The following is a 13,443-nucleotide window of genomic DNA, read 5'->3' on the forward strand; positions in this document are numbered from 1 at the left end:
AGAACTCTGAAAACATGAGTTTAAAAATATATAATTTCTCAGCTGGACAGTGGTGGTGCACGCCTTTAATCCCAGCACTTGGGAGGCAGAGGCAGGTGGATTTCTGAGTTCTAGGCCAGCCTGGTCGACAGAGTTCCGGGACAGCAACACAGAGAAACCCTGTCTCAAAAAACAAAACAAAACAAAAAACCCCAAAACTATATATATATATTTAAAGCTATGAGCCAGCTTGTCAGAAAGGTACTAAGAAAGGAAATAGAGATTTAGGGAGTGGTGATCCCAGGGCAATATCCTACCTAGCCAAGTTTTTCCAAGGTCAGCCTGGGACAGTGTGTTTGGGTTTGGGCCTAGGCATGGTAGGAATAGTAATTTCAGGGCTATCTTATTGTCTGTGCTTGCTATCTCTAAGAATCAAGGGGCTAGGTGAATGGGATGCTGATTCATGGGATTAGCAAAAGGAAACCTGGGGTAATGACTGGATTGATATGTAAATTAAAAAAAAAAACTGAGCTTTTTATCTGCATGAGATGAGTTATCCAGAGAGTTTCTGTCTTGAAAAAAGCAGAATACAGAGAGCGGTCTTGAAAGCAGTCTTGAGCAGAACATAGGCCTCCAGCTTGGACCTACAATTTGACTTCTAGTTGTTTTACCACTCCCAGACACCCCTTTTCTCCGGGAACCCCGCCTCCAAGCTGAGGCTGGCCCTTGGCAGGTTCCCCTTTGAATCCTCACCTGCATTTGTTTTCATGATGGCTGCATTTCTGACTGGGGTGAGATGGAATGGAAAAAGTTTATTTGAATTTCTCATGTTTACAGTCCACTTGTATTTTCTTGAGAACCATCTGGTCGTTTTATTAGCCATTTGATTGGGTTGTTTGGTTTTAGCGTGCTTAGCTCTCTGAGTTCTTTGTATAACCTCTGCCAACTGTAAAGCTGACGATCTCTCCTGCCTTAGAGACTTTAATAGATAAAGGTGCCCACCAATAGAAGGTGAATAAAGAACCGTATGAAATAATGTCATCTGAGAAAAAAATGGACAACTGGATGTAGTGAGAATTTTGATTTCTTAAATAACCCCACTATGTATATATATTTTTGTTTTAATCCCAGGTGTGGGATAAGAGGCTGCTTCACAGCAGGGGATTATGATTTGCCTCGTGCACTAGCAGGGGTGCGGTTTTGCAAGCTGCAGAGTTTAATTCTGGGGATTCTGGAGAGGGTATAAAGGGGGTCGCCTCTGTTGTTTGTGGATTGCTGGATATTCTGACAAGGAAGATTAAACTTGCCCCTGGGAACCCGAAGATGATGTCCCTAATTAGCATGAAGTAGCATAAACAGGTTATTCCTCTTTTCTCTCTTACCTTCCTTTTCTACCTAGTGTTGGGGGATTGGAATGAAATAAGGGTTGGAAGGGAGGTAGAGGGATCAGAAGTCAGCAACTGGAGATAATCTTAAGTGAATTAAGTCAGTTGCAGAAAAATATTCCTTGCACAGACTCAAAATCTTACATGTGCAGATGACATGAAAGGAAGGGAAAGGCAGACAGAAAATGGGGAAATGGGGACAGAGAGGAGGACCAAGAAAGGGTTGGTGGCTGAATGTGGAGGGGTTCAAAGCACATTTTATAAGAAGGGCCCTCTGTAAAACTCAATACAGTAACATTTTTAAAACCTAAAAATAAATATGTAAAAGTCAGAGCCCTCCCGTGGTTATTTAAAACTACTCAAGAAAAGCAAACACAGCACATTACTGTCCTTTATTGTCACACTTTGTGAGCCAAGAGACACTGCTTCCACGTAGCTGTCCGTAAGGGATAAGGCCAAGGTAACTTTTCTTTCTTTGTGAGTAGACTAGTTTGGCCCACTTTTATATATATATTTTTTTACCATATAAAAATAAAAGTCCCAGTCCAGATTCCTTTTCTTCTGGTTACAACCGCTGTTATTTACAGGTGCTGTGTTCAGGCCACCTTTAGAAACTACGGATGAAACAATGTGTGAATTCCATTAAAGCCTCAGCATTTCTGTCGGGGGCGGGGGTCCCTTAGAGGTTTGCTTGAGGGGTACAGAGTTTGGGAATGCAGCAGCTCCCCTCACATTTGACATGGTTATATCTGCAATCTAGCCAGAGTGATGATACATGTTACCCTTCAAAAAAGACCAAAAAAAAAAAAAAAAAAAAAAAAAGAATTAACTTAACTTTTAGAAATAAAAGACTCCAAAATGACTTCATATTGTACTAAAAACAACACTGGAGCCAGCAGTTTAAGAGTGGTTTATAAATACAGTTATCTCTCTGGGCTGCGAACCTGTTAGTAATACAGCAGTCGCAGGTCGCTGCAGCCCCTGCTACATGTAAAAAAACAAAACAAAACTGGGTCATAACGTCTCTTCCCGAAGTACAGCAAAGACAGGAACATCCAGGATCCGTGTCAGTTAATAAAGCCACCTGGAGACTAGAACTCTGAACTAGGAAAATCTACAGACTGTTTACAGCATTGCACATCCTCCTTCCCTTTGTGTTTAATGCTCACAGGACAATGATTTAAAAGTGTTGAGTGTGTGAACACGCGCATGCGTGGGCAAGCACAGACAGTCGAAACAAAGCAAAAATGTTAATACACGTCCATAAGGAAGGCTGCCAGCAGCGCTCCGCTCCAACAACACACTGTCCCCTTCCGCTCTGTCTCCCGTCCCTGCTCCCTCAGCTTCCCTCACACTTAGGAAATCAGGTTGGGGAGGTTAGTGCACAATCAGTGGTTCTATGCCCCGCCTCCAAGCTCTGCAGCAAACGCCACCAGGAGGCGAAAGCGCCTCCCCTCAGTAGCACAGTTAAGGTCGATCAGGGTCGATTCTGCGAGTTAAGGCACTTCTGGCTGCTTTGGTGGCTGCGTGGTTTTCTCCCCTTTCTTTAAGGCAAGTATCAACTACCTACGAATACTAAAGCTTAAGAGACTGTGCAGACGGTTAAAGGCTGACAGCTTAATACATGATCACTGAGGCTGATAGATGAAGGGAGCCCCGGGGACTCCTCCCTCTGTCGACTGTTTCCAGAACCCTGGGCAGCTGTGTTTCCAAAGCTGGGTCAGGACCTGGCGCCGGCGCTGGCCCAGGCAAAGAGTGGCACGTTCAGATCGGAAAGACACGTGGGCTCGCTCGTCTTCACCTGGAGCTGCCCTGGCTGCTCACAGAGCGTGTGGTGCTGTAGCGCTTCTTCACAATCATGCTGATGTACGCCTTCATGAGCTTGGCCACATCCACCACCTGCCAGGGAGAGCAGACCCCATGTGTGGTCACCAATCTCTACCAGGTTCGGGAACCTAGCTAAAGCAGACATCCTCTGACTGCCCTCCATGTTCGAACCAGTAACTTCCTATGCTAAGTCCAGGTCCAGACACATAGGGAACCCAGAGTTGAGCAGAGTGGACCATTCCTAGCTCAGGAGAAAGTGAACTGGAGCCTTTCTAAATAAAGCATGCACCACCTGGTGGCTCTTGTATAGAAAGCAGTGATTTTATTTGATGTGTGTTGCCTGACTTTGGGAACTAGTGTGCCACTAGTACACCAGAGTTTGGTACCGTTAGGGTTCCAGTGGCTGTCTTCAGTTAAAATGGTGGGGAAATCTGGAGATGCAGCAGCCTTTCCAGGTCACAGTAGCTAATTCCAGGTCCATTTTTCTGGACACAGCTGAAGCAGAAGGGAGCCTAGTGGGTGGGGTTAGACCTATGGCGGGATCCCCAGACACCCAGCTCACTTCCACTGCAAACCAGCCATTCTCCTGAGCTAGGTAGGAACCTTTGCTAGCATCTTCCAAGGATGCTGCTATCCCTGTGCTGTCAGCCTGGACTACACAAAGACATCTTCTAGGTTTCTGTTTCCTCTTCTGCCTTTCCAATCTTGCCCGACCCATATTGATGTTGGCAGAGCCACTAACTGTAATAATGTCTCACACAATCCTAGATTTCAGGGTAGGTTCTTACTTTCCATGGGATTCAACTAAGTGCCACAGGCCAGCACTGGAACCTGGAGCTCTTTCTACCCTTGGCATACTTTCTCCATCAATCCACTAAACTTCACCATTCACCTTCCTGGCCCCCCAGCACCCCAAATGCCCTCTTGCCCACCACCATCCCCCATGACCACTCTTTCCTGGTAGCAGCTCCCTTGAGGAGGCCTCAATTGGCGGCTTCTTTTATTATTACACTTGCTCAGGTTTGGAGGCGCTAGCACATGTATTCAAGTGACTTTTCTGAATGTGATTTTGTGATCCAGAATCAACTATGACCAGATGGGGGAGGCCCCTCAGCTGCCTCCTGCTCTGTGGCTGCCTCTGGAGTATTGGTTTATCACTTTATTTCATGTGTGAGTGTTTTACTTGCATGTGTATTTCTATACCATGTGTGTGACTGGTACCTTTAGAGGTCAGAAGACGGTTGGGAACTCACCATGTGGGTGCTGGGAATTAAACTAGGGTCCTCTACAAAAGCAACAAGGCTCTTAACTGCTGAGCCATCTCTGCAGCCTCCAGCGCAGAACCTGACTGGTGTGGTTCCTTGCCATGGTCATCCCCTCTCTACAGGGTGTCTCTGCCATCAATGTTCTTTCTCATCATATCCTTTCCTTCTCTTCCTTTCCTAACCCACTTTCAAATGAGACGGTTTCCTGTGCTCAACAGAAGGGACAAGGCAAATCTGGAGCCATCTGACTTTGGCTTTCGAAGAGGGAGGACCAACCATACTGTGCTCCATACCTGGAGCCAGTTGTTCAGAGACTTGATCAACGGCAGCCAGGAGATGGGGGCACCATTCTCCTCTTCCCCTGAGACCGAGTGAATCCTGTCTGGCTCCCCCTCTATCTCTTACCTCACTCGTCTCAAACAGCAGCTCCCGCTCGTCAACCACGATCTTGTACGTATTGGCCAGGGGTGCCCCGAAAGAGAGGATGTGTTCATACTGGAAGACTTCTAACGGCTTGCCCTCTCCACGCTTGTACACAGACACGGCATCTGCGCTGACGCCCAGCCAGAGCTCCTGGGGGAAGCCGCCTTCTTTGCACTGCGGAGGCACAAGAGTCAGTGTAAGCAAACATTGGATGAGGACGGCCAGAACACATCCAAGAAGCCACAAGGCAAGCACCAAGGCCAGGGCTTGGCAGGTTATACTGACCGAAGTCACCATGCCAGTATCTAAACAGAACAGGTACCTCAGGGCATATCCTAGTTGACTTCTGACTGGGTAGCCGAGTTTAGGCTTCTTAGCAAACAAATGGGTAAAGGCTTATGCCTTGCTCTGGTGTTCTTCATAAATACCTCATCTCCATCTTGAATTAGCTATTCAATTACAGCCACCTGCATCAGTTACACAGCCCAAATAACACACAGGCCGGGCAAGCAACGTCACAACATCGCCGGCCACAGAGTAAGCCAGGTCTGCTCTTCTGTTTCTAGGTCTGTCCCCATCCTGTCTGGGCTGGTTTATCTAGGATCACAGAGGGAAATTCTCCCAATCGCTGTGTGTTGGCTTCTCTCCACAAGATGTGGCAATGACCTGATATGTTCAGTGTAAACACACTTCTGGCCCGACTGCAGACTTGCTTGTTCAGAGCAATGGGAGGAAACCAAGAGCCTGTGTAGGGACAGCAACCCAGGAATGATCGGAACCAGAGCATACGCGGGTGGCGTAAATTAGGTGCACTGAACAGCGCATGTATAGGGGACAAAGTGCCTCACTTACACTCCAGAGCAGCACCTCTCAACCTTCCTCATGCTGCGACCTTTAACACACCTAGTGTCGTGGTGACCCTCAACCATAAAATTATTTTTGCTGCTACTTCGTAACTGTAATAACAGTTATAATTTGTAATGTAAATAAATATCTTGGGGTGGGGGGGTCCTTGACCCACAGGCTGAGAACGGCTGGATCAGAATAAATAGAACCAAACCAACCAGTCTACCATACCCGGGCCAGCATCCTCCCAGAAGCAATTAAAGTATCTCGGAATAAGATAATTTAGATTTTTATAAAGTTTTGATTTAAAGTCCGCAGCTGTAGGAAATCCAGACGCTCATGTGTAAAGGTGTTGGGAAACTTGTCTGTTCAGAGCAGGAAGGAATGTCTCACTGGCTTACACAGTGTGGCTGGCAGAGGCCTTGTGGTCTCTGGCACTAACTAAACCCTCCACGTCTGCAAGGAAAATACACAAGGGAGATGGCCGGATTTGACAGGAAGGCCTGTTTGACGAGCATCCCTCTGCTCAACACCATCGGGAAAGCTTCCTTCCAGTCAGTGGTCGTAAATAAAGATGTAAGGACTTCATGCTGGGACGGGGCAGTAGCTAACCGGCAGCAATGAAACCAGGATTCCACTCTACAAGATGCTGTTCCTTTAAGCAGATCATCACGAGGGACAAAGAAGGGAAGAGCGAACTCAGCATTTCTGCCCTGGTGTTTACAATCCAGAAGGTTCTGAAGTCTGAAACATCCTAAGTGCTGACTGAGGCAGAAAATATTGAGATGGAGACGAGGACGTAGCTCAGGGGTAAAGTGCTTGCCTCTGCACCAGAGCCTGGGTTTAGTACCCAGAATGCAAATAAGCTAATACTCTTTTAAAAAGTTGGACATGGCTGCCTGGCGGTGTTGGTACACACCTTTAATCCCAGCAGACATAGGTGACTCTCTGAGTTCTAGGACAGCACTTGGGAGGTGGACAAAAGGGGTTCAAGACCACCCTCAGCTACAGAGCAAGTCTGAAGCCAGCTGAGCTAGACGTTAATCCAGCTCAACAACACCAGAAATCCAGCCAGCCAGCCAAGCAAAAACATACATAGAGGTCATCCCACTGGTGGCTTGACAGAGATATTTACTACAAAGGAACAGAAAATAAACCTTCGAGGAGGGCCAACAATACGGTTCAGTGGGTAAGGTGCTTGCCTCTAAACCTGACCTCTTCAGTTCACTGACCTTTGCCCTCTTCCAGATGTGACACAGACAGAGAGAGAGAGAGAGAGAGAGAGAGAGCGAGAGAGACCGAGAGACCGCGACAGAGCGAAAAACAAAAACTACTTAAGAAAACACAACAAAAAAATAGATCCAAGCAAAACCCCTCTGGGACACGAGGATGCTGATGGTAAAGGCTCAGAGCGCACAGAGCCACGTGGTCCCTCTTGTCCCTTTTCTCGTATGACCCCTAGGATGGCTCAGGTTCTGACTCAGCTTGGTCAGGACACAGCACCCGTCTGCTCACAAAGCAGCAGTGCTGCAGGCGGCTCTCACCTCCACATCAAAGAGTGTTGATCCATAACCAGGCCACTCCTTGATCAAGGCCATGTACTTGGCCATGGCTTGTTCCTGGTTCACTCCCTGCAGTTTCTTCCACTTGTCGATGATGCTGGCTCGAGCCGAGCAGATTTCCTCCTTAATCCACATGTCCAACATCTGCTCCTCCTCCACCTTCTGCCGAACCACCGACCCGGTCCGGAAGCTCCGCCGCAGCGTCCCCTCCAGGAAGCTGGTCCGCCTCTTCTCCAGGCGTTCGTATGGAGTGAAGGTTTTGGTTGACTGACTAATTCGAGCTTTGAGTCTCTGCAGAGAATAAACCTCCTCCAGGGGTGGGACCGAGGTGTGCAGGGTATAGTCACCCTGCAGGTACTGGAGTCTCAAGGCAGCCAGCACTTGGAGGCTTTCCTCAGGCGCTGGGTGGTGCCCATGGATGACTGCTTCGTGGGCCTGAAAGGTGGTGACAGACAGAGTCAGGAATCTGCTACATACAGAAGGACATAAGGCCAGTCACTCGTGCCATGCAGACTGTACCCCAGCCTTCATTTAAGCTTAAATTCCTCCTCTGCAAAGCACCCTCCTAACCCCATGCCTCAACTTGGATCTCTCCTAGCAAAGCACAGCCCACTGCTTCAGAGCCAAATTCTCCCCTTCATGGGCATCATCCAACCCTGGGAGTATCTTTTACTCCCATGATCTCCTGGCAGTGACTTTTTTTTTTCTTTTTAAATTCAGTTTGTGTCCCAATTGCTGTCCTTCCTCCCAGTGCCCCCTCCATTCTCCTCTGAGAGAGTGGAGGCAGCCTGCCTGAGTATCCCCTGACTCTGACACATCAAGTCTCTTGGCAGCAGTGTTTAAACCGAGTGCAGAAGGTTCCATTCCACAGGGTGAGCGGCTAGCCTTTCCTTGCTGGTGAATCTGCTACTGTGTCTAATCCTACAGGGCTTTGGCAGCTCATTTATGTGCTGTGGTAATGGGCTTCTCTCTTGCCTCCAACAAAGGAAAAGAATCTGTCTCTCAAAGTTCCTTTTACCTGTTCAAACATAAATGCAAACTCCACGCTGTCTTTTGGCACGCTGTCGGTGTCCAGGAAGCAATAAAGTTTGAAGTAGAATTTCCATGGCGTGTCCCCGGCTTCTGATGTGGCAGCCAGCCTAAAGGTAGAAGCCGCAAAAGGATCAGAAACGGGGCCCTGGTGACCCACAGAGGGCTGACTTCGCACAGCTCACTCTGAGGATGAAGACGTCCTACCCATGGTATTATGGGGCAAAGACATGACACAAGGGGTTATCACACAAACAAAATAGCAAAGCAGTACTTGTCAGAGTTTCTTGGTAGTTTAGCCAGAGGGAAAGTGCATGCTTCCAGCCAGCTTGCACTTTGGGACAACAAAGAGCAAAGCAGGCCAGCAGGGACTGATGAAGGGCCCCAGATGAACTGGCACCATCTCATCTGTGCCCATCGCACAGAAAGGCTGGCTGTTCATGTCTTTAACTATGGCTTCTCAGTTGAAATTGAGGATTCAGGGGGTTGCGCTCGTATGCCAAGCACACATGGGGATTAGAGGTCAGACACCAGAGGCTGCCCTGCCGAAGGGACACTTCATACAGTAGACATGAGAGGAAGCTGGAAGGGCTGGGTGTTGGCTTACGTCCTGCAGCCTCATTTCAAAGCTTATTGGGAATAAGTGAAAACCTATCAGTTCTAAGAAGCAGTGAATCCGAGGTGAGGAGAGGATGGGGTGATGGGCTAACAATGAGACAGACAGATCGGCCTTGCGACCACAGCTCTGTCCGTGGCTCAGGACATACAGGTGGCAAAGAAGAGAAGGTAAACAGATTAACAAGGGTAAAATAAAACCAACGCAAACACACACCGAGGCCAGACAGGGAGCGTCAAATGTTCTTCCGGCGTTTCAAAGAGGACGGACTTACTTTTCAAACTTCGCCAGGACGTCAGCCACGATGGTCCGGCTTTCGATGGCCTTGTCCACCTGTCCATTGTACTCAAACAGGGCAAACATGTTCCTGCTGTCCTCCATGGCGAGGCCCCGGATCAGCTTCTCCACCACCTGGAAGACGTATTAGCGGTTCTCGGCTCAGACGCTGCTGTGCAGTTTACACACACACACACACACACACACACACACACACACACACACACACACACGACTTCATCTGAACTCAGAGGGAGAGGCTGGTGGGACAGGGTCCACAAAGTCCCCTGAGACTGCTGCTTTCAGCTTTGACTTTCTTCTTGCTCCACCCTGGGGGGGTGGGGGAGCGGAGAGGAAGAACACTAACCTACTTTTTTCTTTTTTGGAAAGCCTCAGTAGTTGGAAAAATAAATGGAATCCCTAAGTCCCATCTTTTATTTGATATATTGATGAGCCTGGAGGAATAATGGCGATTTCTCATGATGATTCGTCTCAAAAAGACTCCCAAGGCTTTTTTAGCAATGCCGCCATCACCCCAAGCTTTTGTTGGGCGTGACTGAAAAGTACAAGGGAAAATGTGTTCTTTTGATGTGGTATTCCCCACACAGAGACACCCGGTGGCCAAAGCGACTGACACACCCTCTCACAGTGTCTCCCCGTGGCAGATCTAGACACGTTCACGATGGGGGAGATCACGTCTGAGAGACACTGGCTTAAGTTGCATTTACTGTACTGACTTCCCTGTTTGTTGAGAGAATATGCTGAGTGGGGCACAAACACCCATTCGGGTAGGCTCAACCTTCGTGCCGCAGGTGTATGGGCCAGTGTGCATCAAGCACAAGGCGACTGTTGACGTCCCCTACCTCCCCAGCTGTGGTGTGCGAGTTGATGGTGATCTTGCAGGAACCTCCGCCATGGCAATACACCGTGGACGTCATTTCCTGACGGTGGATCAGAGCTTCAATTTCATCTCGGGAAGGCACAAACTCTCTGCATTTGGTTTTCTTAAGAGACTCATAGATAAAGAGGGCATACTTCTCCATCTCCGTTCCTGGGAACTGTTCCCGTACCCTGGGAGACAAAGGTGACTGTGAACTGTAGATAGACACAGGCTGGCTAGGGGGAGGGTTTGGCAGCAGAGGTTGAGAGGCTGCCCCCTGGTGGTGACAGGAGCAAATGGCGGTGTCTTTCTGGCTAGGTCCAGCTTTACTTCAGACATGGAAAAAGTACCTACCTACCTACATTGGGGATACTCTGCTGCCAGGTTTTTTTTTTGTTGTTGTTGTTTTGTTTTGTTTGTTTGTTTGTTTTTACACGGCACCACTAATATCCCAAATGGCCTTGGGCCATGGCTTGAATTTAAAATGATCTGCCAGCCTCTGCCTCCCAGAGTGCTGGGATTAAAAGTGTGCATACCATGCCTAGACCTGGCCTTTTTGCTGTTAATACAGGGGGTTCACTCTGCACTCCAGGCTGGCCTTGAACTCTTGTTCCTCCTGCCTCAGTGCTGAGATTACCAGAACGAGACACCATGTCCAGCTTCAAATGGTGTTTGCCACAGTTAAGCAAAATGAGATGTTTAAGCTGCTTTTGCCACACACAAAAGAAATGAGATGACAGAGAGACTACTCAGATTCACCTAAGTGGTCATTTTATTACCTAAATACATTCCTTAACCTCATGCTGTCACCCTCAGAATAAAGTCTAGTGAGAACTAAGCTGGCGTGCGCGCACACACACACTTTCCAAGTTGGGGTTTTCTATAGAGAGTAATTAAATGTACCTAGCATGAATACATTAGGATGCTACATCCCTAGTGGCTTGGTTCTTTATCCAGCTTAAAGGGCAAGAGGACAGCTAAGCTATACAAGCTTGCTCGAGGGGACCTATGGGCTTGCCTGTCAGGAGCTTTGCCCAGCCTCTTTCAAAGGCGCCCCCTTGCCTCGTGCGTTACCTTTTCAGGTGGAACTTGAGGTACTTGAGGATCCCTCGGCTCGGCAGGAAGGTGCAGCTGAGGCACGTCAGGATCTGCCAGCTGTACAGGTTGCCCACGCTGCCCGGATGGGGCACCTTATTGGTCTGCTTGATGAGCTGACAGTACAACTCATCCCGCAGAGGCCGCAGGTCGTGGCCGGTCTGCAGGACGCCCTGGATGATAGGGATGGGGTCGGACATGGACTCCAGTTGCTGCAGTGAATTGAATATCTTGATGGCTTCATCCTGAAGCGTTGTGTAGCCTTTGTCCTTAAGCACTAGGAAAAGAAAGCCAATCGAAGTCACTGGAGGGGCTGGAAGAGGTTACGACAGGCGCAGGAGACAAGACGAGAGGGAGGAATGAGGGTGGGGACAAGCAGCCACCTCTAATGGGGTGTCCACCCAGAGGTGAGCGAGCCACACTGCTCCATGAGACAGCTGAAACCTTAAAACCTGAACCCTGCCTGGCTGCAGACCTCCCTCACTTGGAACGTGATACTGTCTAGGACCTGTTTAGTTACCTCGACTTAAATGGGGTTACATCCTGCAATCCATTATAACTTGAAAGTACTGTCAGTCAAAACTGCAACTAGTCCCTCTACACACCATACATAGGATTGCCTCACGCATCTCGGACTTGCTGCGTGCCTTACACAAGCTGCCGCTGCTAACACCATGCTACGAAGCCCACTTCATGATGAAGGAATGACTATACAGACAATTCATTGGATGTTGAATTGAGAATTCAAGACAGAAGGGCTGGATAGGCGTACCTTCCCACCACTGTCCAGCAGGCGCTGTCTACTCTAAGGATTGCTCTGAGTTCATGGAGAATGCTGGCATTCTCTGACGAACCTCTCAATCAGTGTTTCTCAGCCTTCCCACTCCTAATGCTTCTTTAATACAGTTCCTCCTGCTGCGCTGACCCCAACCTTAGAATTACTTCACTGCTATTTCATGACTGGAACTTTGCTTCTGTTATGAATTGTAATGTAGCTGATACACACGATACCTATATGCGGCCCCCAGAGGGGTCGTGACTCACAGGCTGAGAACCACTGCTTTATCTTGACCTGAGAATATTTTACTGTCTCTTTCCTGCCTGGAATGACTTAGAAACTCTGAGTTAGCAACGCTTCCATGTTAGAGCAGAGTTAGCAGGATCTGAGGAGCCTGACGGCTTTCTGAACTCACAGTTGAGGTTTATGTCCCCGTAGGGAAGAGGCAGGAGCGGGGAGTGCAGTGGGTGATGTGTGTAGCGAAGGATTGGGTTCCGCTTGTAAATCTGCTCCACCACGTCTGAGTTCAGGCAGTTCTCCTGCAGAGCAAGGCAGTCACTTAAAGAGAGCAAGGAGGCTGAGTGTGGGGAGCACCCACACTTGGAGAGAGCACATCCAACCATGCTTTTACACACAGGAACATCTTCCAGAAGTTACGGGAAATCTAGTGTTGACCAATTCCAGCTTGGATTTGAGCACAAACTCCACGACCATGTGACACAACTCAGCCTGTTTCAAGTGCACGTCTCCCCATGTTATTAAACTCACTGCAGCAACTGCAGTCCGTGTCTGGCCCCATCCCTGACGTCCCTGTCTTTACTTTCACATCTACTCAAAAAAATTAATCTTCTTCTGAGAGGTCTCCAACTGGGGCAGAGGAGACCCTGGGATGGTTTGAGTGGTCCCTACCCAGTTCATACACAATCTTCTGTCTGTGCATAGTGTGCCAAATTCTAACACCTCTATGAAGACGGAACATTTGTAATGCAACATTTCACTTAAAACCTCACTTAGACTTTGAACTGAAAAATAACCAAGCATTAGTGGAAACCGGGCTGGAGAAACACTGGGGTCTTTTCTGGCAAGGGAAGAGTCCATGAGGGGTTCCTGGGCTTCTCTTCCCACCTTAATATCTTGAATCAGCTGCTGGGTGGGCGTGTCGATTGGAGCCTTGGTGTCAGTCACATTTTGAATGGCGCTGGACCACCTAGTCGCCTCGTTCAGTAGCTTCGTGTAGAGTCGGTAACAGTGTTTGCGCCCATACACGGTGACATTCCAGTAACCTGCAAGGCAGTACAGCACACTTCTGTCAACCACACCCTCTGGGACCGAGGCCTAAGTCACAAGGCTTGCGATTTAAGTCAGTAAACACTAGAATTCTACTCATGCTTTGTCGGGCACTAGGTATTCAGTGACAAACAGAAAACCCAGTGGAGTTTGTGGTCAAGAGGAGAAAGCCCAACTCTCTCAAAGGAACACTGG

The 13,443-nt window shown here is 48.5% G+C and overlaps 1 protein-coding gene across 4 annotated transcripts in view; it reads right to left on the minus strand.

Annotated features, from left to right (window-relative positions):
- Window positions 1-1,741: 1,741 nt before the first annotated feature.
- The window catches only part of Myo10 (myosin X), a 196,314-nt gene continuing 184,612 nt past the window's right edge, over window positions 1,742-13,443 (minus strand). For 2 of the 4 annotated variants that reach the window (XM_076916402.1, XM_034523354.2), the window contains exons 15-23: window positions 13,087-13,244; window positions 12,377-12,500; window positions 11,163-11,460; window positions 10,072-10,279; window positions 9,207-9,343; window positions 8,306-8,426; window positions 7,270-7,722; window positions 4,862-5,053; window positions 3,021-3,263 (exon numbers count right to left, since the gene is read on the minus strand). In XM_076916402.1, the coding sequence (XP_076772517.1) occupies window positions 3,162-3,263; window positions 4,862-5,053; window positions 7,270-7,722; window positions 8,306-8,426; window positions 9,207-9,343; window positions 10,072-10,279; window positions 11,163-11,460; window positions 12,377-12,500; window positions 13,087-13,244 (1,793 nt within the window). In that variant the 3' untranslated portion in view covers window positions 3,021-3,161. Of the gene's footprint in view, window positions 3,264-4,861; window positions 5,054-7,269; window positions 7,723-8,305; window positions 8,427-9,206; window positions 9,344-10,071; window positions 10,280-11,162; window positions 11,461-12,376; window positions 12,501-13,086; window positions 13,245-13,443 lie in introns of all 4 variants that reach the window. The other 2 variants (XM_076916403.1, XM_034523353.2) reach the window with 2 other exon arrangements.

This window comes from Arvicanthis niloticus, chromosome 19 (genome assembly GCF_011762505.2).
Source record: "Arvicanthis niloticus isolate mArvNil1 chromosome 19, mArvNil1.pat.X, whole genome shotgun sequence".
In the NCBI taxonomy this organism is placed as follows: domain Eukaryota; kingdom Metazoa; phylum Chordata; class Mammalia; order Rodentia; family Muridae; genus Arvicanthis; species Arvicanthis niloticus.